The sequence below is a fragment of the Cheilinus undulatus genome, linkage group 12 (assembly GCF_018320785.1).
Source record: "Cheilinus undulatus linkage group 12, ASM1832078v1, whole genome shotgun sequence".
In the NCBI taxonomy this organism is placed as follows: Eukaryota; Metazoa; Chordata; class Actinopteri; order Labriformes; family Labridae; genus Cheilinus; species Cheilinus undulatus.
In genome coordinates, this window is record NC_054876.1 from 50,366,004 (window position 1) to 50,391,840 (window position 25,837).

Sequence of the window (25,837 nt, forward strand, 5' to 3'; positions counted from 1 at the left end):
ATTGAGGTGAATTAAAGATATCTGTAATTCTAATTCTGACTAGTCAAAATGGAATTAGAGATATCTAGAATTGGAATAACAGATATCTACAGTTCATTTGCAGATATCCGTAATTCACATCTTGGATATCTGAAATGATGTTGTAGATATCTGTAATGACAGTTGTGGATAGGCAGAATGTATTTGTGGATATCTGAAATGTTCTTTTTGACTAAGCAAAATTGAATCACAGATATCTACAATATTAATTCTGGATAGTCAAACTTAGCTTTTAAATGTTAAAACCACTTGCCATATGCTAATCCTGAAACTTCCTCATCATCGGATTCTTCTTCATTAAAAGCACTGAGATTACCTTTGGCATCTATTTGTTGCTGGTGTGAAATAAAACAGCAGGATAATCAAGGCTTTCTTATGGGGTAAATTTGACCTGCATGGCAGTTCTAGATATAAATGTCCATTAAAAAAATTTAGGTTTAGGAAAAAAAACAAACAAAAAAACAAAAAAACAAAACAACAAAACAACAAAAAAAACACCGGGTGCTATTTAACAAACTTTTAGGAAAAGTCAAAGACTGACAGTCATTAAAACTGTAAACACATCAAAATACAATTAAAGAACGGCCTTGGGTAAATGTTACCCATTGGCAGTTCAAGTATTAGAATTGTTTATTTTCAAAAAGTCAAAGATTGTGACTGCAAACATGATTTTGTTAAATAAGATGGTACTGGTAAACCTTTATTGACCCTCCCTAGGAGGAAGTTTGAAAAGGTATGCCTATAATACTTCACTAGCAGAATAATTGACATATTTACGAATGAATATCTCAGCTAGAACAGAAGGGCCAGAACAGAATATCATATCGAGGCTGGAATGGGGTTTTTCCTTAGAAGACCTGTGTTTTTAAGCTAATGTATTAACGTGCTGATAAGGCCTGAAAGATCATTTCAATATGTATTTAAATAATCTGTGACTACTGTCTGAACACGCGCTCTCTAACCTCCAGTATTTGTTTTGTATTAACCGTCTCACAACTATTGTTAGGTCGCCATGTTTGGGCCTCGTGTTGTTATGTTGTGAAACATCTGCACGTCTGTCGTTATGTAACAAAAAGCTTAATATGATTGGTTTGTTTGTGTGGCTATTATTAAATCCAACAAATGAAAACCGAGAACCCGCCCAGGGCGGGTGGACAACAGCCAATGAGGGCGCAGAGACGTCACGTCAGATATTGCATTTTTCCAGTGACGTATGTGGCCTTCAGTTAGAGTCGCCATCTTGTTGTCGCTAAACGATCCGAGAAGACGGCAGGCGGCGGCTGAAAAATACACGACAACCCCGGCGTTATTTCTCAGAAAACAGGGCGGAACATTTGGCTACATGAGTTCATGGACTGCCTACTAATCAATGGTCATGCTATTGATGAGCGTCGCCTAGGTTTTGCCGGGTCAATCTGCTTGAAGATGGACGACAGCGCGGCGAGGGACGACGCCTGTCGAGAGTACCAGTCCTCTCTGGAAGACCTGACGTTCAACAGCAAGCCCCACATCAACATGCTGACCATTCTGGCCGAGGAAAACCTGCACTTCGCCAAGGATATCGTCGCAATTATTGAAGCGCAAATCAGCAAGGTTTTTATAAATATAGAAATACTTAAACTTAAGCTGTTTCTGTCCATGTACGTAGAAGGCCCAGTACACGATGTTCACTAGGCTAAGCTAGCTGTTAGCTCAATATGGCGCCCAGTGCTCTGTTGCCCGACATGTCACATAGAGACGTTACATTCAGCTATTGTTATCTTCAGCCAGTACACCGAGTGGCAGCGCTTTATTTGAACCAGGAGTTCTCTGTTCTAGTATATCAGATCGTTAGTGTCGTCCTCTGGATTTGAAAATACACATTTTAACGTAGTCAGTGCAACTCTAAATTTAGAGCAGCATTCATACGAACCGTAAAATCAAGACCTTAAAGAGACCGAGTTGGAAAATCAGATCAGAGCTCCTAAAAATTAAATTAACGTTGAAATACACCACCAAAAGGAGTAAAAACCTATACTTAGCACAAAAAGTAGGACGTTAGTCGTAAGTCATCTATCAGTACTTAAACAGGTGTGAAAGTATTACGATAAATATATATGTGTTAAGTATCTAGATTTTAAAACAAATCTGTAAAGTACTTGAGAGCCAAAAACGTACCACCAAGATTTGTTCAGTTTAGTTGATAAGATAATTTTCCGACCACACTGCAAAATGAGAGAGCAGACACAAAAAGTCAATATTCAGGAAAAAGTATAAGAAATGTGAGGTATATAAAATATATATATATGCAAGAATAAGCAGTATACAACACATAGTATAGTCATGTTAGTGTATAAAATACAAACTGTATGAACAGATGATTATACATTTTGGTCTCAGAGTAGGTTACTGTGATCCAAGCTGTACAATTGAAATAAATATTTAAACTAAGATATAAGAAACGGGCTAATACTGAGTAAACAGTAGTTATAGTGTAATTAGGGCCAACAATACTCAAGCATTATAGATATAAATGGCAGTAAATGAAATTGACTTAATATGAATGTGTAGTTGTGCAAACGATGACAAAAATTACATTATTAAATAGGGATGGTCTGATATCGGTATCAGTAGGTTTCCTGCTGATATTTACATCCGATATTTTGTCTGTGTATTTCAGCATATATCGACTGTAAATTTTGTCCATGTATATTAATAAATTAGTGGAATTTTTGGCTGAACTAACAGACCTATGTCAGTATAGTTCTATTTGTTGATTTATCCTCATTTTTTAAACTTTAAAGTTTTTTTTAAGGACTAAAGTTTTTCTTAGCCGTTCTAAAACCTTAAAGTGTTTCCAGAAGAACTAAAATTTCTTGTCTGAAGAGAATATTTAAATATTGGTATCAGTATCTGCATTAAATGAATCTTTAAATATTGGCAAATCAGCAAAAATCCAATATCGTGCATCCCTAGTATTAAATAAATGTCCGTGCTATATGAAAATAACTGATTAAAAACTAAAGGACTTTAGATATATTAGACTAGGGTTGTCACGTACCAGAATATTAGTAATAATCAGACAATATAAGTGCAGTACATGGCAAAGCACCCAGTTTTATGATTTCTCTCAGCACTAAACCACTGCTTACCGCAGGTAGCAGCTTCTAGTTAGAAGAAAAAATGAGGAAGTCTAATTTTCTTAAACATTTGGCACTTATTGATGATATCAATCATTGAAATAGGATATGTTTTTAAACCATGATATCCAAAACATAGATCTATTGACCATTTTTGACGAGGTCAGTAGAGCTCAACAGTGACGGTGTGCTTTTTCTGAAGTAAATTTCCATATTTAGATCCCACATTTACAATTTTTTAAATCCTAATATTAGTGTTTTGAGTTCTGGTACCAAGCCATCAAAATATCTGGGTACTTGGGATTATAAATCATTTGATTTGGCACTAAAATGGGATTGGGAAAATGGAGAATATGGCAAAAGTTGAAGACTGCGTACACAATTTGGGAAGTGAATAAGTGTTAATTTTGTGACTAAAACTATTCATTGACAGACTTTTTTCCATGACAAAAAAATAGACTAAAACTAACAGAAATAGATCTGTGATGACTTTTAGTCATTTAGTTTTCATCAAGATGACTAAAACTAGACTAAAATGTATTGTAGTTGTGTTCTGTTGTTTGAATGATCGATAGCATTCGAAAGCTCCAAAGCTGAAGGAATTTACAGATCTTCAGTCATAGTTTTCACCAAAATGGACTAAAATTGCACAAATGTGTCAGCAGCGTTCAATAGTGGAAATGTAAAACTTCATATTGACTCAGAGCAGTTGGAAAGTTAGGGCATAGTAGCACACTTTTACATTAGGATTATAAAAATCAAACACTCTCAAAAGCGGTGTAAATTTGCTGACTAAAACTGTGAATAAAAATGTTCGCCGACAGCCTTTTTTTCATGACTAAAATTAGACTGAGACTAACAAAAATAGATCTGAGATGACTAAAACTAGACTAACAAAAAATAGATCTGTGATGACTAAAACTAGACTAAGACTAACAAAAATAGATCTGTGATGACTAAAACTAGACTAACAAAAAAATAGATCTGTGATGACTAAAACTAGACTAAGACTAACAAAAATAGATCTGTGATGACTAAAACTAGACTAAGACTGACAAAAATAGACCTGTGATGACTAAAACTAGACTAAGACTGACAAAAATAGATCTGTGATGACTAAAACTAGACTGAGACTAACAAAAATAGATCTGTGATGACTAAAACTAGACTAAAACTAACAAAAATAGATCTGTGATGACTAAAACTAGACTAAGACTGACAAAAATAGATCTGTGATGACTTAAACTAGACTAAGACTGACAAAAATAGATCTGTGATGACTTAAACTAGACTGAGACTAACAAAAATAGATCTGTGATGACTAAAACTAGACTAAAACTAACAAAAATAGATCTGTGATGACTAAAACTAGACTAAGACTGACAAAAATAGATCTGTGATGACTAAAACTAGACTAAGACTGACAAAAATAGATCTGTGATGACTAAAACTAGATTAAAACTAACAAAAATAGATCTGTGATGACTAAAACTAGACTAAGACTGACAAAAATAGATCTGTGATGACTAAAACTAGACTAAGACTGACAAAAATAGATCTGTGATGACTAAAACTAGACTAAGACTGACAAAAATAGATCTGTGATGACTAAAACTAGACTAAGACTGACAAAAATAGATCTGTGATGACTAAAACTAGACTGAGACTAACAAAAATAGATCTGTGATGACTAAAACTAGACTAAAACTAACAAAAATAGATCTGTGATGACTAAAACTAGACTAAGACTAACAAAAATAGATCTGTGATGACTAAAACTAGACTAAAACTAACAAAAATAGATCTGTGATGACTAAAACTAGACTGAGACTAACAAAAATAGATCTGTGATGACTAAAACTAGACTAAAACTAACAAAAATAGATCTGTGATGACTAAAACTAGACTAAGACTAACAAAAATAGATCTGTGATGACTAAAACTAGACTAAAACTAACAAAAATAGATCTGTGATGACTAAAACTAGACTGAGACTAACAAAAATAGATCTGTGATGACTAAAACTAGACTAACAAAAATAGATCTGTGATGACTAAAACTAACAAAAATAGATCTGTGACGACTAAAGCTAGACTAAAACTAACAAAAATAGATCTGTGATGACTAAAACTAGACTAAAACTAACAAAAATAGATCTGTGATGACTAAAACTAGACTAACAAAAAAATAGATCTGTGATGACTAAAACTAGACTAAGACTAACAAAAATAGATCCGTGATGACTAAAACTAGACTGAGACCAACAAAAATAGATCTGTGATGACTAAAACTTTCAACAACAAAGTCTAGTTTTTGTCAAGATGACTAAAATAAGACTAAAATGTCATGTAGTTTTTGTCAGACATTCAAAATCTGTGATATTTCTCCACTGTGGGTAAATCTGTCAAAAACAATACATCTGTATCTATTCTGCCTCTCAGCTGTAGAAAGCAGGGACCCCAGGTTTGGCAGAGAACACACTACCATGATTTGGTACCAGAATTAGGCAAGAGAATAAATGCTTGGACTAAAAGTAAAGACTAAAATGTGAGAACTTTTATGGACTAAAACAGACTAGTGTTTTGAGTTTTAGACTAAAACTAAAAGGATAGAAATAACTAAAATGTGACTAAAACTGAGACTAAAAATAGCTAGAAATTAAAAATAGCTGCCAAAATTAACACTGAAATGAATTAACTACTCATTCCACATATCTTCGGGAATCCTTTTTGGGATGGGTTTGGCCCTGCTCCCAAACATCGGCTAAATGATGTGGCATGAACAGAGGTTGTTTATCTGTCTATTGTAGGTGATTTAATAATAAAACGTCTAACTAGTGATCTGTGTTGCCAGCAGTGGTTACGATGTCCAATCAGATGTCGCGGTGACTCACCAGAAATGTGAACAGTGTAGATTATTTCCCTTAAATTGCGAATAAACCGTTTTTTTTCTCCAAACAATGCTGATGCTATAAAGACTCAACAGGAGCATGTTCCAGTATATCACACTCTGGTAGCTCGTGGAAGGTCTAACTGGAAAAGCCATGACATTTTTACTCTTAATGTGGAGCAGATTGTTGGGATTTTTACTTCTGAACCTCACTGTTGGGCTTTATTTTATCAAAAACGAACATAAATATTAAACTAGGGTAAACTATAATCAGTGCATTTTGTACAAAGTGTACTACACAAAAGGTCAAAGTAGAACCAAGCAATAGATGCATAGAAGATCAAATTATTTGAAAAGGCCCACCAAAAAAGTTTTTAAACTAAAAGGTAATGTTTGAATTTTAAAATAACTTTAGTTTTAGCCATACAGTAAATTTATTTTTTCTCCTGTGGCATTTAGAAAAGCATTAGGGAGAATCAGCAGGGTGAAAGGGTGAAACAGCAGTCACTCTATGCTTGTTTATTAGTGTCTTTAGTGCTAAATCAGTCTAATGTGTGTATTTTTAAACCATAACACCTGAAGCCTTGAGGAGAAAGTGTTGAGTGAAATGTTGCCTTTCTGAAACCTCATTTTTAGTAGGAAGTTGTTGGTTTTTTATATTTCTGGCATTTAGTAGTGGGAGCTTTGGTAGTTATTAGCACTTTTTATTACCATAAAACAAGCTCAGGTGCTGTGAACTTGTTAGAATCAGTCCCTTCAGTTTTTGGATTTAAATGTAAACTCGCTGCCCTCGCCTTTCACAGCCACTGTAAACACTCATCATTTAGTCCACATCATCCAGAGGTCTTTCTCTTTGTCTGCTAATAAACACCAGACCGTTTGGATGTTTTTTGATGGATATCTCAGTTCTTTTGTCAATAAACATTTCCGGCTAGCTGTTGTTGAAAGTAGAGTAGTGGGGGCCTCTTTTGACTGCCTCCTGTTTTCTATAGAAATGCATTTTAGTCAGCAGTTCAGATCCGTGTCTCTTTGCTCAGTGTTTGCACGTTTACTCCACAGAGCTTTACAGATCAGATTTAAGTTTCTCTGCTTGAATTCACTAGTGAATCCTGCTTTACTGAAATGTCATTGAATGGTTAAAATGCTATAATAAAAAATGTGAAATGTGCTTTTTGTCATTTTTTATTTCCCAGTGTAATTTATTGGTATGACTCTGGTTTACTTTTACTCACATGGCTGAGTCTGACTCAGCATGTTTGGATTAATTGATTTCACTGCTGCTGCAAAGTTAGAAGTAACAGAGTTTAAATGCAGCTTCTTTAACTTAAAGCTCTACTTTCTAACGAGTCAAGACTGTTTTTTAAAACGTAATGGGGTTTAAACTTCAGAAGGTTAAATATTTAAAAAGGTGTGAGTGATTTTAACTCCTTGGGTGTAAAGTTAAAGATTTAAACTGCCGGGGTAAAGTACAAAGAGTGGTTTAAAGGAGAAAAACCCTCTTTGGAGGTAAAAACCAAAAGTTTCCTGCAGACTGGATGCCATGTTTTTGATTTTTATCTCCATGGACTGGAGGATGATGAAAGTGCACACCCTGGAGAGACTGATCTTTAAAGATTTTCCTTCATATTTTTGGATCTGTCACAGTAGCAGGACTCAAAGGAGACTAATGGAGTATTTTTTATTTTGACCCCAGAGAGAAGAAAACTTGAGAGACTTTGGACTGTCCTTTTTTTCATTCCTGGTTTCCTAAACTACCTCACACGACTGAATTTTTTTTCTTTTGCAATTTTCCCACATTTTTATTTGTTTCTTTTTTCTCAGCGGGTGGTGATGGGGAGGGCCTACGGCCTGTGTTGATCATTTTCTGGTTGTTTTTTTTTTTTTTTTTTCAAATAATTTGTTCTGAAATGTTGGTTTTACCCATGTTGTGTTCTAAACTTGTCGAGTTCTCTATTGCTCCAGGCCCCAGCTACCGAGAAGCTTCCAGTTTTGTACTTAGTGGATTCCATAGTGAAGAATGTTGGAGGAGAATACCTTGCAGTGTTTGCTAAAAACCTAATCACTTCATTTATATGTGTCTTTGAAAAGGTACAGTTCTCTTTGCTGCTGTTTAGCTTTCTTAAAACATTTAAAGCACTAAATCTGTTTAGCAGCTCGCCTCACTTCCCTCTTGTTTGTTGTGTTGCTTGCTTTTTTAATGTAAACTCCTGCAGTCTGCTCCGTTCACTTCATGTGTAGAAGAGGTTATGGGTCAGACATGAGAAAATTTAAAGAAAGGCAATGTTTTTTAACATGCACTTCAGGATAAAGGACAGTGTCAAGGAGAAAAAGGTTACATTTCAGTGCCGCAATGTGGGAAAAGTTGAAGGTGAAATGTTTTTAAAAAGTTGGTGTTATGAGAAATATTTGAATTCCTGATTGGAAAAAAATCCAAGCTTTTAGACTTTTTCCTCAACACTGAGACCTTTTTCCTTTAGCATTTGAACGTTGTCCCCACTACTAATCAGTTTTTCTTTCTCGTCTCAACCTTTTCCTCAACAGTTCGATTCTTAATTCTCTACATTTTGACCCTTTCTATCCCTCCACATTTCAACATCTTTTTCCTCAAGTTTTATTTTTACTTTCCCCTCAAAGTTTGTTCTTTTTCCTGCGACAGTTCAGCCTGTCTTCCTAACAAATCTGACCTTTATATTTGTAGACATTTCAACTTTTTTCCATGAATCTTTCACCTTCTTTCCAGTAACATTAAAGCTTTTTTTACCTCAAAATTTTCAACTTATTCTCACTAGCATTTTAACTTATTGTTGCTCAACATTTCACTTGTTTCCCTCAACAGTTTGGCACTTTATTCTCTCCATATTTTGACCTTTTTATCCCTCAACATTTCAACTTCTTCCTCAAGGTTTTGTCTTTTTTTCAACCACTTTCCCCTAAATGTTTTGACTTTCTCAATATTTTTTCTTTGACCCTCAATAACTCAGACTGTCTTCTTAAAAATATGACATTTACATCCGTTGACAGTTTGTTTTTTTTACTCAGTATTAACTCAGTATGTTGACTTTTCACCCCCAGACTTTTTCACTCAGTATTTTAACTTTTCCCTTAATGTTTGCTTCTTTTGCCCCAATGTTTTGACTTCTTTTTCTTAAACATTGCAGCCTTTTTCAGTGTTTCCTCTCGGCATATCGCCATTCATTCAGAGTATTGCTCAGCTTTTCTTGAAGTGCATAATAAAAAACATGTTCTTGTTTTTTCTGGCTCCTATCTGACCCTGAAACTCTTCTGTACTTGATGCCATAACTTAGTGCTGCTAATAAAACTTTGGGGGTCAGTTTTATGCATTTAAAGCCCTACTGAATGTCTTTAAAACCCATTTGAATCTGTGCATTAGTATAAAGTCAAAGTAATGCTGCTGTGGTGTGTTCAGCTGTCTGTGGGTAGCTGTGGACCAAGTCCTGTCCTCTGTTCATAGGTGGATGAAAACACTAGAAAGAGTCTGTTCAAGTTACGCTCCACGTGGGACGACGTGTTTCCTCTAAAGAAACTGTATGCACTGGACGTCCGGGTCAACTCGTTGGACCCGGCCTGGCCCATCAAGCTGCTGCCTCCCACCATCAACGCCAGCATTCATGTCAACCCCAAGTTTTTAAAGCAGGTGTGTATGTGCTCGACAACACGTCTTTTAGTGTCAGTGCTTGCTTTTTAGTCATTTACTGCCGCTGTCTTCAGTAAGATGAGATCAGTAAGGGTCTGGTTCATAGGATAACTGATATTCTCCTAGAATGATTTATTTAGGTTCCCAGAAGAATTAAAGATCCTTTTGTTAGACTTGAAGTTTTTAGTATTCTGTCTTTGAGTGAAGCTTCAGGTCTGTTTCTTTAAGACTGTGGTTCTCAACCTTGGGGTCGTGACCCCCTTGGGGGTCACCAGACGCCCGATAAAACTAAGAAAATTTTTAAATTCTGCTGTTGCCACTTGACACCAATATTACCAAATATTAACTCTTTTTCATCACTTTAAACACCAATGTTAGCACACGTTTGCCACTTGAAACCCAATTTTTGTCTATTTTAAACCTTTCCACCACTTTTTCTGCCTAGTTTTGCTATTTTTAAACCAATTCTTGCCACTTTTTTGCCTATCGTTGCCTCTGTTGACCTATTATTGCATCTATCAACCACTTTTTACACCCCTTTTTGCTGATTTTACCACAGTTGACCCATGCTTGCCAGTTTCTATCAATTTTCATCACATTCCACTAAATTTCCACCTATTTTTTGCACTTAAAAGCCATTTCAGCCCCTTTTGATCCCATTTTACCACTTTTTGTGCCTGTTTTTGCCACTTACACTTATTTTTGTTTCTGCCAATTTTATCTAATTTTTGCCACTTTGAACTCATTTATGTTACTTAAAATTTCACCACCTTTTCCACCATTTTTTGCCATTATTAACCAATTTTAGCCATTTTTAGCCCATTTTAATTATGTTTAAACAAAAGTCATTTTCATTCAAAGGAGGCTATTTACTTAAATAAATGAATAAAGATATTTGTTCTTTGATAAGAGTGGTTATCTTTTAAGGTCAAATATAAATACGGTTGTCACAGCTTAACTTCCTAATGGACCACGGTTTTGCTGAGCTCTATGGGCCCCCAGTTTGGCTGAGTCCCAGAAAGCTCTCCCCTTTATCCCCCCTTACGTGCAGCCTTGTCTGAACATGACTATTCTTGATTGTGGGTGGCTGTGTTCAACCACCTTCAGGTCCAGTGGGGGTCCACGGTCTTTGGCCCCTTTATTTTGGGGGTCGCGGGCTGAAAAGGTTGAGAACTACTGCTTTAAGAGATGTGTGTGTTCATAAAGTGATTAAACTTGTGTCTTGTTTAGTTTTAAAACTGATAAAGCTAAACATCTGTCCTCAGATAATGAGATCCCGATTGTTTCTACATTGAAAAAAAAAACACACACTTTTAAGTTGTGAAAATGATTAAACTCGGCGTCTTGCTACTACTTGGCTCTAGATCTCCACTAAGAAAGTCCACAGATTTCTTTCTAGTGTTGAATTCTACTGATACTGTAGCTTGGTCAGAAATAACTTTTCCTTTGTGTTCACATTTCTCAAGATTTAAAATCACGGTCCTGGAAATCCAGAAAAAATCCAGTCATGAGAGTTTAATACGTCTCTGAGTAACACAGATTTCTTCTCGTCTGGGTTATACTCCCTCCAAATTTTAAATAACAATCATAAAATATTTATAATTTATTATTTAAATTTACATCATATAATATCATTTCTTTAATAATTAACAATGATAACATATTTAATTCTTACTTTCCTTGTTTGATTGTGAGGGGAGTCTAGATTACTTTTTCCCTTATAGGGGTCTAAAGAACATTTCCATAACATCAGTGTTTGCAGTTGAAAGAAGGGCTGGGCAGTTGTATTTTAACAGGGTATCCGCAGGGTCTTGAAAAGTATTAAAAGGTGATTAATCAATTTTGGGAAAATTAAGACCCTTAAAAAGTATTAAAAAGTCTTATCACGACTTTATTAAGTCTTAAATTTTGAAAGTATTTTTTCTGAACTAGCTGTCCAAGAGTTTGAGTCTCAAAAAACATCGTAAAAGTGTGTGAATTTATTCACTTTTATTAAAAAACAAACATGAACAGGTACATAAAAAACTAGGTTATTCTGGGTGCGTTCGTTAATTGTCTCTGAGAGCGCCAGTGCGAGCGGGTGGAAATTCAGAAGCACAAAGATTTACTATCCCAGCCTCTTTGAATTTTGTTCTATCATAGTGGTCTATAGTCTTTATCACAGACTAAAACTGTTAAGTTAAAAATATCACTGATGTAAATGGTTACAGCTTGAAGTGGCGGTGAGGTATTAAAAATATTGAGAAGGTCTTGAAAAAGTCTTAAAAAGGTATTAAAATAAACTTCAAGATTCCTGCATATACCCTGTTTAAGATGTGTGATAGTATCTGCAGAGTATCGCTACCTGCAGATAATAGCTTAAGAAGTTGAATGTTGGTGTCAGCAGATTCTGCCCATGTTAACAGCCAATAATCAGACCTATAAATCTCATATCAGCATTAAGGATGGGAAAGATGTACAAGGGTACCATAAAGTGTAGGTGGTAAAGTGTTAAACCAGCTGACCGTCTGCTTCTGTATGTGCACTGGGGATACCATACTGGTGTTTGTATAATTCCAAAAAATGAGTTCAGAAATACTGGATTTTGGACAAAAATCTTAGATGGTGCATCCCAAACGTATGGATACATCTAAAAGATGTATCCCTGTATTTTAGAATGAATATTTATCGTTATATCAATCTTAAAATTCATTCAGTGGTTCTCTGTTTGTGGGTCAGGACTCTAAAAGGGTTTCAAATGTGTGCTTAGAAAAGGTAAACAGCCACAGACAGGTAGTGATTTACAGAAGCCACATCCAGACATTTACCTTTACTCTGTTTAGCTGTGATGAGGAGTAAATGTTGTTCTCAAGGTCTTGACTTCTCTCTCTATCATAGGTTTACAGCAGGTTTTCCCAAGTGTTAATTTATTGAAATTATTTGAGAGTGGTTTCTCCAAAACTGATTACATGGATTAAACCCCAAAGTTTAGGTTCATGTGTTCAGTGTGAACTTAAGTATGCTCTTCTTGGACTGCAGGTCAAAAGGGTTGAACGCATTGGGAAAATAATCTCATTGTGATTATTTTCTCCTATTTGCGATGGTGATTTGATGTACTTTTTCGAATTTTTTAAGTTCCACGTCTTATGTATTTTCAAGGAACAGGAGCAGTAAATCTATATTTTAGCCACCACAACATTAAATAGATTAAAGTAGGGCTGAATGATTTTGAGAAAAATATTTAATTGCGATTATTTTAACTCATATTGTAAATTCAGTTTTAATTGTTGTATTAAAAGGATGATCATTTTCATGTCATTCTCACTTTGATTTAGAAAAACTTAAAAAAAAAAAAACAAAAGTAGGATTTTTGCAAACTATTCTAAAAAAATGGGATGCTTAAATGTTTGCATGTTGGGTTGAACATATCTCTGCTGCATAAAACTTTTTATTAAACTGGTATTTTAACACATTTTTCATTTCAAAGAATTATGGCACCTTGGCAGTAGGACATATTGTGATTTAATCTAAATTTTGACTAATTGACCAGTCCTACTTGTCATTGCTTAGAAAGCTTAAAAACACGCAGAGCTGCAGGATGAACTCGATGGATCATAAACTGATGTTGACATGAGTGGCTGCCATGTTTGCCCTTTCTTCCTCTTTCCTGCCAGGCTGTACTGAACTCTTTATATGTTGATGTTAAGCAGTTAAAAGAAATGTAGATTAAATTGTGATATGCTTTACTGCATAATCTTCTCAGTTAAAATAAGAAGCAAAATTTGTTCGCAATTGCAATGTGAGCCAAAATAACTGTAACCAGATAGTATATGCCCAGATGTCTGCATACAGGGCTCCTGTAATGATTTGCTTTTTAAACATGTTTTTCCAGTCATATGTCCAAACTGCTGCTTTTTTAGTCAATACTTTAGAGTGGTTTAAATGTTTTGGTTTGCAGTTTCTTACTAAGGAGGTGGTGGGTCTTTAGATTCCACCAGAGGAGTGGAAAGGCTGAGTAATGGTATGCATTCGCTATCAGAAAGGGAGAAATGAGAAGACAAAAATGTAAAGAATGTGTAGGACCACATATCCTGTTTATTTTGAGTTTTTTCTCTGCCTATGCTTTAGGTTTCATTAACATGATTCTTGAACTGAAACATAGTACGATGATGTTTCTCTGGAGATTAAACGGGCACCTTAAAACATTTCTATGATACCTTAATGTATTGCCCGTTGAGATGAGACAGAATGTTATGTTAGGTAATTGATGTTTCTCTGATTCTGTCTCCAGTCTGAGGAGGTGTCCTCGCCCCCACCGGTCCCTGCCAAGCAATCGCCGCCGCAGCCCCCACCTGTTGCTGCACCGGCTCCTCAAGCGGCGCCCGCCATCAGCCAGTCGAGTCTGACCCAGGAGCAGATGATCCGGCAGCAGCTCCTCGCCAAACAGAAACAACTCCTAGAGCTGCAGCAGAAGAAGATCGAGCTGGAACTGGAGCAGACCAAAGCTCAGCTGGTAAGTCATTGGATTGTTTTTAAATGGCACAAGCTCTGTTAATTTAACGTTGTTTGAACTTCATATTCATGCTGTGGTGGTTTAGGCCAGCATGACCTCCATGGGTCTGCGCCTTAGTGGATCACCATCGCTCTTTGTCCAGCCCTATTATTTTGTTTTTGTTTTATTGGGTAGTTATAAAATGTAACTGTTCTATTGTATTTCTTCAGGCTGGAGGTTTTGTGGTGCCTGTTTCCGCTCCAGTCTCAGCTCCAGCACTGAGCACTGTGCAGAAACCCAGCCAACCCACTCCCGTGGTCCGACCCAGGATCCCTCCTCAGACACAAGCAGAATCCAAACCACCCACTAGAGACCCTCGCCTGAACCGCAGCGGCCCAGCATCAGCTCCACAGCCCAAAGAACAGCATGCTGGGAAGAAATCCGACACAACAGGAAGTCAGGCTGTTACACCTGAGAAGAACCGTCCAGAGAAGATCAGGATGCCGAGGAAGGAGATAGTAGAGGAGAAAACAAAGTCCAAGTCTCCATCTCCGATGGCCAAGAATGTCCAGAATAAATCCAAACAAACGGATGGCGAGGTTCAGAAGTCCTCTGAGGGCACAAAGAAAGACCCCCGGCTCAGGAAACGCACGCAGGACAAGGGTGGGGAGGCCAAAGACGATGAGCAGAAGGAAAAGAAGAGATGCACTGAAAAGAAGGAGCGAGAAGAGGCACCAAGAGGGACGGAACCTCAGAGGTCCAACAAAGGGAAGCTAGTCAACGGCTCTGTGAGCAAACACGACCGCCTTGAGTCAAACGACAAACCCGAGTTCAAGACTGGAGGAAACGCTCGCACACACGCCAGGAAACGAACCCGCTCACGCTCCCGGTCACGCTCCCCTGCCACCTCCCCGAAGAGAAAGGACAGGAGGTCCCCAAAGAGTCGAGCCCGGAGCAGCTCGCTGTCGCCGTCTCCCTCCCACAAACCCGGGAAACCCAGGAGAGTCCGCGCAGACGAACCAGACCATGGCAAGCCTAGCCGAGAGGACCGCCTTACTCCGAAGAAGAACCAGTCGGAGAGCAGGAGGTCCAAGAGGCCGATGGAGGACCGGCACTCTGAAACCAGAGACTCCCACTCTCCTAGAGGCCACGAAGGAGGCGCTAAGGAGATGAAGGAGGCTCCACACCGCTGGAGGAGCGGCTGGGAGGAGAACAAACAGTAAGTTCATCCAATAAACTCATGACCAAACCCATAGATGAGATTATCTATGAAGACATGTTCATCCAATCAGCTTGTTAACAACCACATAAATGTGTTTTTATTTATGTAGAAAACAAGCCTGATATGAAACTATTTTAACGGGATTTCAGTGTGGACTCTGTAAATATTTTAAGCCAGTATTTGGAGATTTGTATAAAGCACATCACTGGGAGAACCGATTGGTGGGTGAAGAATACAGACAGACTGCTGGACTGTTGCTTAAACTGTGTATGAAGGATTCTTCTGATACTGCTTATAGTTGGAGCTTGTTTTTATCTGTTCTCATCTCATGCAGTTGTGGAAAGAATTAACTGGACCTTTTTTTTCCTCTTTAGCTTGAAACTTTCAGAGGATTCTCACACAAAGCCTGGACCTCAAAGACACAAACAGTACGGCACGCCAGCCCGCCCCTCTACCCCACGAACCCCAAAACAACGCCTCCTCAGCGTGGACGCCAACATGCAGATCCCAGAGGTCTTGAACTCCGCCTCCAAAAAGGACCTGCTGAGGAGGGTATGTTGCACACAGTCACAGCTACACATGTCAGTTCCATCATGATAGTGAGTCTCTGGACATGAGGGGATGTTTGTCTACCACACGAAGTCTGCCGTGTCAGGATTGTTGATTCTGGGGCCTGGGATCAAAATAAAATGATACATATAGTGTTACATTACACATATATGTCCTGATTAAGAGCTAGATAGTTATATGAAAGTAATCTTTATGTTTTGGTGGTTTAATTGTTGAATATTTCTGTCATTTGAATGGAAAAAAAGACTTTTGAACAAAGATTCATGTCTCACAGGGAAATGCCATGTTTTTCATGATTTAAGTGCAGTTTTTAAAAATCATTGAACTTAAATGGACTTTAAGGGGGCAGCTGGACTTGACTGAGGTTCTTAAACCGCATCAGTGATGATGGTGATTCACTGAAGAATTTTAGAGGATGCAGTGTTGACAGCCAGCGATCAGTGATATACCTGTATAGGTGAAATGTGATGCTTGCATGCTGTTATGACACGCTATAAGAGGTTAAAGGCCGTCTGTCTCCTTGGTTGTAAAACAGTTTGAAAAAAAAACATCTTTCTGTCTTTCAGGTGAGTAAACGTCTGGAGAGTGGCGAGATCTCCCAGGAGGACTTCCTAAACATGGCCCACCAGATCAGAAACCTGTTTCAGTATCAGGAGGAGAAGCAGCAGATCTCCGAGAACTGGGAACGCTTCCCCGAAAAGAAACAGCCGCTGCTGGCCACGCCTCCCTCCGCGCAGCCCCGAGCCCAGGATGCCTTGGACGCCGCACAGCTGTCGTACTACGAACACAAGTCCAAGCTGAGAAAGACGCAGGTCACGCACAGACCTGCTGGAGAGGAGTGGGAGGGCGTGGAGAGTCCAGATGAGAGCGAGGCGCCAGGGCAGGGTGAGAAGACGAGCGGACGGAGCGCTGGGCGACGGGCACCGCAGGAACGACAGGGTGAGTGACGGGAGAACTTTTCTGAACTCTCTGAAGGAGACTGCCAGAGCTTTCCGTAATGGTCGTGCTCTTCTGAGCGTGGTTCACCTGATGGGTTAGTCTGCACTGAGGCGGTCTGGGATGCCTTCATCCAGACTGGTCTGGTAGTGTAGACGCTACGTGCACTGGCACACATTACAGACCGCCCTGCCAGCTGATGTTCTCTGCCACATCTTGTTGGTCATTTGGCGTCTTGAATTGTAACCCTAAGCCTTCAGGGTTTATTTACTAAATACAGACATTCTTCACATCCTTAAAGACTCATATTTGAGTTTTGAGTTGAAATGTTTTATAATGACCTGAAAGAAGGTTCACAGGGTCACAGGACAGGAAGCAGCATAAGTAATAGCCAGTAAGAGCTGCACAGCCTGCTCTCATGTATCCTCACTCATCTCTCCTCAATTCTCTGTTCTACAAGTATTTCAGAGCTTTGGGCCGGTCCTTACGTTGGCAGGTTAGAAATGACTTTTGGTTGGACCTTGGACCGAGGACACGTCACTCATACAGGAGACTCTAGATGCACTGACCTTGTTTTTTTACAGAGTTTCCATATGTGATGACTCTTTCAGGGGAAAGACGGAGCAAAGAGCGTGAGGAGCCTCGACCACCACCTGGCCCTATGATTGAGGAGTACAACCACGGAAAAGAGTTCCCCACCCTGAAGTCCTTACCCGGTCTGAGATTCAGGAGGAGAGCTGACCCACGGGAGTCCAGTAAGTCTCCATCTAACCTCTTGTCTCCATATCAGCGAGCTCAGTAAAATGATCAGAATGAACAACCTGTCGTCTTTGTCCACAGAGAGGTGTGAGATCAGGTTCTGGAAGTGCAGGGAGTCAGGGTTTCCTTCAGCGACAGGTCAGCAGGGTCAGAGACAGGGACTCATGGGAACTGTAGTCAGAAGTCATAAAGAAAAGTTAAAGTTTTATGAAGTTCTCTGTTCATATTTTTGTCTGCTGTTGATTTAGGCCACGTTTACACAACAGTGATTTCAGCTGAATGAGAGGAGACTCATAGGAGACCATAAATACAAAGTTAAAAGTGAAATCAGCAGCTGCTAATATGCATCTCTGCACGCACTCAGTACAGTCAGCATCCATATGTAAGTAGGTGGACTACAACAACAATGGTGGCTCCTTCAGTGCCGCTGTAGCTGCTCAGTCCCAGACCGACAACAGAAATGTTTTAGACTGATTCTAAAAACATAAAATATACAGAGGATCTGTTTATTTATGAGCCGGGTTCCTGCAGAGCCTTCAAATGTCTTAAATTCTTATCTGTACTAGTGAGTGAGCTTACATTTTAGAAGGCACTTTGACCTTGATATGTCTTTATCCAATCTTTGCTTTCTACCAACATTTATTTGATTTTAAAGATTCACTTTTGACTTTAAGCTCCTGGTGTTTGTTAGGATAAATATCACTATGCCATAAATAATCAGATTCAGCTGTGCATGAAAGTCTTACTGTTAGTTGCTAATAGAGTGTAGGAAGCCTGGAAAAAATGTTAAATTACAACAGAAAAAAACTTTTTTTTTTTTTTCCCCAGTTTAAAATTTGGAAATTAATGAGAATAAAACTTTGCATTTTCAAGTTAACAAGTTCATACATTTGAGAAAAAAACATTGACTTTTATGAGTTTAAAAGTTGTGAATTTAGTGAACCAAAACTTTGGGTTTTGCATAAAAAGATTAAACCAGATAAGGACGTTTTCATTGCCCAAGTAATGCAGCCGAGAGGCAGACATGTTACTCAGACTTTACAGTAAGGAAATGGGGCTATCAAACCACCATCATCAGTATGTTTTATTGTACATTAACATATTTAGAAATTCCTACATTTATGTCATGATAAGCTTGAATTGTTCGATTTTATAAAATCAAAATACACAGACATCCAACTTCATAGTCAAATATTTATTTCCTCTACAACTTTACTTTTGTCCTCTAAAAGTGAAAGATCTTGTTTTTTTTCACTGTTGTCCCTAAAATGCGGCCGTACAGTCAACATTTTCATCAATTTTCCTCTTTTTGTAGAGACTAAGGGGGATGTGTAGCTAAAGTGGAGAAATTGTTAAACAAAGTTGGATTTTGATGGAAAATGATGATAGAAAGGGGAAACCAGGCATTTGGAGTCGCAGCCACTTGTTCTCCTGAATTCATGCTTTTGAATGATGATTCCAGGCATAACCTTAACCAAACACAAAGGTTGTTGTGGCCGTCAGCACTGCAGCTAAAGAGATGTTAGTAGTTAGGTGGAAACCACCACACACTCTCTCCATACTAATGGATTAATTCATTGATAAATGTCTGATAATGGAGCTTTCAGCTGCTAGGATAAATCTGGCAGGTAGTGTTGTGATTGAAAATAGAGAATGCTGACGATCTTTGGCGTAAATGCTATATTGCTATCAGTACTAGCATTTTTTTTGTTCTCTTTGTTCTTGTTATTCGGTCAAAATATGCAAGTTATTGATTTATTTTAGATGTATTTGAAAGATTTCTTTAGAATTAGACACTGCAGAGAAAGACCCACGGGGAAAGGGAGGGTTTGGGTTTTGAAACTAAGAAGAATCGGTAGTCGTAGGTTTTTGTTGTTTTTGTGTATCGCTGTTAATTGTTATTATGAATTCATGCGCTGTTACTGAAGCATGAGGATGTACACCTACTACTGTTAAAAATGAATACTAAAAAAGAGAGGAAAGCAGGCACATCAGTCAGAAAACATGTAAAAATAAGGAAAGTTCTGGAAAGTCTTTATTATAACGGTCAGCTCCATCTCTGTTCAGATTCTGGGTTTTTTTCTGTTTACAGCTGAGAGAGAGTGGAACTCACCGCTGACAGAACGCCAACGCTATGACGAGCGTGATGAGCACAAGAGCGGGTATGACGCACCCCGAAGGTACGGGCCCCCGGCCGACTCAAGACACCCAGACCCTCGGAGGCTGGAGGGGCCCCACTCTGGCACGGTGGTCCATAGGAACTGTCCGAGCCCTGCTGGTCTGGAGGCTCCTCCCCCCAGGTTTGAACGAGAGCGCCTGTCCCCTCTGCCCCAGCGAGACTCAGCCGAGGCGAGCCCCATCCCGCGCTTCGAGAGCCCAATCAGTGAACACTCGGACGACGGGCCCATGGACGCCCCCCAGCCTCACCCACACCCTCCCCCCAAGTCCATCCTGAAGGTCCCAGGGCGAGCGGGGCCCTTGCCATCAGGGCCGCTGTCATCGGTCCGGCAGCACAATGACTCACCAGGCCACACACCCCCTCACGACGGAGGCCACGCCCCCTCCAGATACGACGGCCCTGCACACATGGGCCCCTCCAGACCTGATGGCCCTGCACACATGGGCCCCTCCAGACCCGATGGCCCTGCACACATGGGCCCCTCCAGACCCGACGGCCCTGCACACATGGGCCCCTCCAGACCCGACGGCCCTGCACACATGGGCCCCTCCAGACCCCAGCAACAGGGCTGGTATGAAGGTGGGGGCCCGGGACGCTTTGATGACTCCTCAAGATTTGAAGGGCCTCCTCATCCAGGCCCTGGCAGGTTTGAGGGGGGCGGGCCCCCACATCGGTTTGACGGCCCCTCCATGACTCACGGTCCAATGAGAGGAGGTGAGGGCCGGTTTGATGGACCACCTCATGGCCCCAGGTTCGAGGGTCCAGGGCCTGGACAGGGTCACTTTGAGGCCCCCATGCAGCGTTTCAACAACATGGCACCAGGGCCAGGTCCAGGTCAGGGGCCAGGGTCAATGGGCTTTCAGCAGCAGCGGCCGCCCCGCTTCGATGGCCCCCCCAACCAGATGGGCCCCATGAGGTTCGAGGGCCCTGGTCCAATGCACTTCGATCAGCCCGGGCCCCGCTTTGACATCTCCCAGCAGGGAGGCCCCCCTCTCTACGAAGGGCCCCTCAGGTTCCCCACCCAGCAGAACATGCAGCCTCCCATGAGGCCCATGGCCCCTCCCCTCTATGAAAACCCCATGGCCCCACAGCAGAACTTCAACATGGCCCCTCAGAGGTTCCCAGAGCCCATGAACCCTCAGTTCCCTGCAGGGCCAATGGCGTTCCAGACGCAGCCAAACATGGCACCGGCCAACAACTTCAACATGCAGCCGGCCCCGTCCTACAGCCAACCAGGCCCCGCCCCTTTCTACAACCCTGCTGTCCCCGCTGTCAGCATGCAGCAGCCGGTGAGTCATGTGACATATCAACCAATCAGGTTAAAGTTTGAAAGGTTAAACGTGTTATTTCACCAGCTGTTTATCTACTTTAACAATGTTGTAACATCCAGTTGGTAACGCCATGGTCGGTGTTAAATTTATCAAAAATATCTGTGGTAAATCTGAAAATCTGGATGAAGTTTGTGCAGCGATGCTGACTGAGAGGGACACAGCCACAGTGAATGTGTTCAGGTTTATAACAGAGGTTCATTCTTGTGATTCCAGGTGAACATGATGAACATGAATCAGCCATTCCTGCCTCAGAACACAGTGCCTTTCACACAGTCAGGTAAGATCCTCACCTGTACCAATGACGACAGGGGGGTAAAAGTAAACCGGGAACATTTTCTTTATGGGATGTATATTAGGATAGTAAAAGTACAGGAGGTGCTCTTCTTTGTTAGTGAGAGAGGAGTGACATTGATGAACACAGGATTATTCAAAAAGTTAACCTGTCCATAAGAGACAATAAAAATAAAACCGGCACTCAAGAGGACAAAAATGGGGGCTGTGGATACAGGCCCATACAGCCAGCTCTAACCTGAGCCAGCATCAGCAAGATCAGCCTGATCTTGTTGATGCCTTTTGTATTTATCCTGACAGTGAGGCAGTGCAGGGTTGGAAATGATCTTTTACATCTACCTGCCACTTTGAAATGAAATAAGTATAGAATAAATAAATAAGTATAAGTATAAAATAATAAACATGGCTTATAGAACTCAGGTTGTAGGCTATGTAATAAGAGACAGTTGCTGCACAAATGATCCAAACGGTCGCTCATTTTCAACAAACCTGTCCTGTATTTGACCATGCAAATATTTGCTGTGCTGTCTAAGGGGGAACTGTAAATTCATGCATGTGGTCTCCTGCATTATGAGTGTCGGACTCTAGAATTCTCTAGGCCAGTGGTTCTCAAATGGGGGTATGTGTACCCCTAGGGGTACGTGAAGGCATTTTAAAATATGCACGTCAGGAGCGACATGATTTTGCGAGTATTTTACATTCTAAAATCACATTCGTGCTGCGAACGTCTGCGGTGTGTTTTCTCTCTGTCCTGTGTTAAACAGTGATATTTATTGGAGCGGAACATTAAAGGTTTCTCCCTCCCATCCTTCACTCCATGCGTAACGTGGCACTTTTACGCACAGCCAGGACGTCAGTGCCGTTTTGTTTCATGGTTTCATTCACTGTGCCAGTCAAGTTTGTAAGAGGAGGGACCGACTTTTCATCCATTCTATGTCAAATATGATCAATAAGAGTAATAAGGTACAGCTGAGGGTTGCTGTGACAGGAGTTAACTCACCCACAGCGCACAGATTGGCTCACCTGTTTGTGTTCCAGACTGTTCAGAGGAGTAATTTCAGTGAGCTGGTTGATCTGGAGCATTTATAAGTCGTCTGTCGTATGTCTGTCATTTGGACATGTCGGGCTGCCTGCTGCCTGTCTCCCTCTCTACCAGGCTACAAGAGGCAAAAAAACAAGAACTGATACAGACAAGATATGAGGAGAGGACAAACATCAGGTGATGTTAGAGAGCAGAACGATTTTGTTCCTCTGTCTGCCTTAAAAATCGGCACCACCACCACCATGTGCGCTCGTCGGACCGAAACTTTGAATAAATATCTGCAGCAATGTCGCGCTGCGAAATGATGTTGCAGGTGTGGAAGCTTGCATTGACTCGCTACAGGTTCGAAATGTAAATTTTTAGTGTGAATAATTTGCACGAAAAATTTGCCTCTGGAGTGTAAGGACTTAAGTTTATGAAGTGGAGTTTATATTTTGTGTGTTATTAAATTTAATGACCCTATAACCCCCTGCATCTCTCCCGTTGGCAGAATGGTTTGACCCACACTGGCACATCCCTGTCAATCACTGTATTCACAATCACTCCATTCATAAAAAGGTTCATTCTTTATTTTTGTGAGGAAATGCTGATCTACAACTAAGTTCATGATTTCAGTTTGAAAAGAGATCTTTATTATGATATCAAAAGGGGGCACTAAGCTGTCTTTTTTAGTTCCTTCTAGCTCTCTGTTTTTATTTCCAAATAGTTCCAGAGGGACCACTGCAGCCGAACAGCGTTTTGCACACCTCTGGGTTTAAATGGTTTTATGCCTTTCCACTCACTGTTTTCAATACATTAATTTGAATTCCCACATTTAGTGATGAGAAGATGTGCCATGAATTTAGTCAAGCATTTTTAACATTTAAAATGTTTGGAAAAAAAATATTTGTAATTTAAAATTGTTTATCAGTTACAAAATTTGATAAATCATACCGCTGTCACAGCACTCTTTAATGTCTTTCTTTTTGGCCAAAAAGCTTTGCACTGTTTAGGGGGTACTTGACTGAAAAAATACTTTACAGGGGGTACATGACTGAAAAAAGATTAAGAACCACTGCTCTAGGCTAGTGGTTTTCAAACTTTTTTTGAGAAATACAAAATTTTACAATTTTTTCCTTTTTTTTTTTTTTTTTTTTTTTTACGAAATAGACTTTTAAATAATATAACAGTCAAGGTGGCCCGTAAGGGGGATAAAGGGGAGCGGTTTCTGGGGCCCAGACAACTGGGGGTGGCAAAAGGTGGCAAAAAAATTGGTTAAAGTGCTGATAAAACATGGCAAAATTGGGTAAAAAGTGGCAAGACAAAGTCAAAAATGGTTAAAAATTGGCACAAGGGGCCAAAATATTGGTTAATAGGGGCAAAACATGTTGAAAGTGTTAAAAAGGTGGCAAAAATGGGTTACAAGTTGACAGGGGTTAAATGTTGTAAAACGGTGGTTAAAATGGTTTAAAAGTGATTAAAAATTTTGGCAATAAAGTGGCCAAACAAAGGCAAAATGATTGAAAATAAACAAGAAGCTGGCCAAAATGGGTTTAAAGTGTCAAAAGGTGACAAAATAGGTTACAAGTGTCAGAAAAGTGGCAAAAAAAAAGGGTTTAAGTTGCTAAAACATGGTAAAAAGTGATGAAAAATGGCAAAAAATGTCCAAATAATAGTTAAAGTAGGCAAAACCCATCAAGAAGGTAGCAAAATGTGGCAAAAAGTTCCAAAAAAGTTGTAAAAAATGGGTCAAAAGTATTTTTAAAAAGTTGCTAAATTGCAAAAAAAAAAAGCTGCAAAAATGGTTTAATTTGACAAAATTAGTGGCAAAATGGGTAGAAAAATTGGTTAACTAATTTCAACTCAATAATAGCTTGCCAAATGAGGTAACTGTTAGCCAGGATGCTAGCACCAATGCTACTGATCCCACACACACACTTATCAATAAATCACAACTGGGGAGGGTCCATTCTCTGGGTTTTTTCAGGGGTCCAGCCAGATCCCCACGGCACACCTAGACCTGCCTTAAGGCACACTAGTGTGCCTTGCCACACCATTTGAGAACCACTGCTCTAGGCCGAGCAAATTAAACCTGACGCTACTTAAAAATACCTGCGTTTGGCTGAAGGCGGGTGATGATTTCCCACCGTGATGCAGTGCAATGCGGCACTTTCCCCTCTGCCACCGTGTTCTTGTTTTTCTCTTTGTCACTTGTGTTGAGATGGATGAGAAACGAGGAACGAGGGAGATGGCAGAGCAGTGTCTGATAGGTGTATTTCATTGATTTCACAGAGTTTGTTGTTTTACAATTAAATTAAGAATAAAAAGACAGTGGATTAAACTGTTGACATAGAGGTGGCAAAGCCGTACGTTGCAATGCATCATCTGATGCTTGCATGCTGTTAGGACTTGGTGGAAACATACTCTCCATTATAGACGGTCTGAGGTTAAGGTCATCTGGTGCAGGCAAACTTCTGCACACTGTTTAAATAACGCATTTGCAGTGCTTCTTACCAACATTTTCCAACTTATCTGTGCAATTTAGACCATCCTCTGTCTTTGCCTGATTTCTACTGCTGTGTTGATTCTAAGCTGAGGAGAATGCTGTAGGCTTTAGTATCCCTAAATCTATGCAGAAGCCTCGATGCAGCTAACATGCTCCACCATCAGCCCTGTGATTGGTCTGCTGGGAAGCTCCGCTGGTGTCTGATAATGTCTGCAGGCAGGTTGTGAGTTCAGTGGCTGCAGACGGCGACACGACTAATCAAATCTACCCGCCAACACCCAAAACTGCAGTACACCCACTGATCAGTATTTCTCAGCTTCCCTGAAGACTTCGCTCAGGCTTTATGGTTAAAATCTGACTGATGATCGTCAGTTTACTCAACGCTTCAGTAGGAGTGTATTTATTCTCTGAATGTGATGACATTACTCTGTTTACCTTTTCTGTTGCAGCTCCAGTCGCCCCTCCAGAGAATCATTTTGGACAGGTGGACGTCAACGACCTGCTGTCCAAACTCATCTCCACGGGCATCATCAAACCGTCACAGCCTGATGCCGCTCCCACCGCAGGCACCGGTCAGTACCCAGCCGTGATCGTCACGGTTACATTTACACCTGTCTGTAGTCTTCAAAACCCTTGTTTTTATTTTACAGAAGCTCCAGGTCCTGTTGCTCCTGCTGTGGTGGAGGAGGAGGAAGAGGAGGAGCAGGAGGTGGAGGATGGAGACCTTCCTGACCTTACTACCTTCAGCATCGATGACATGAAACAGTGAGTTCATACTTCTGTCAAAACCACGCATCACATGCTTGATAACTAAGATATTTCAGAGGATCCTAAAGCACAGAAGGTCTT

General features: G+C 40.1%; 1 protein-coding gene across 1 annotated transcript in view; it reads left to right on the plus strand.

Moving 5' to 3' along the window:
- The first annotated feature begins 1,270 nt into the window (after positions 1-1,270).
- Positions 1,271-25,837, plus strand: part of pcf11 (PCF11 cleavage and polyadenylation factor subunit) — a 30,994-nt gene continuing 6,427 nt past the window's right edge. The window contains exons 1-12 of the mRNA XM_041801314.1: positions 1,271-1,632; positions 8,010-8,135; positions 9,520-9,702; positions 13,973-14,194; positions 14,404-15,392; positions 15,770-15,947; positions 16,532-16,904; positions 17,513-17,656; positions 19,753-21,128; positions 21,384-21,447; positions 25,438-25,560; positions 25,639-25,753. Of these exons, the coding sequence (XP_041657248.1) occupies positions 1,390-1,632; positions 8,010-8,135; positions 9,520-9,702; positions 13,973-14,194; positions 14,404-15,392; positions 15,770-15,947; positions 16,532-16,904; positions 17,513-17,656; positions 19,753-21,128; positions 21,384-21,447; positions 25,438-25,560; positions 25,639-25,753 (4,136 nt within the window). The 5' untranslated portion in view covers positions 1,271-1,389. The remainder of the gene's footprint in view (positions 1,633-8,009; positions 8,136-9,519; positions 9,703-13,972; positions 14,195-14,403; positions 15,393-15,769; positions 15,948-16,531; positions 16,905-17,512; positions 17,657-19,752; positions 21,129-21,383; positions 21,448-25,437; positions 25,561-25,638; positions 25,754-25,837) is intronic.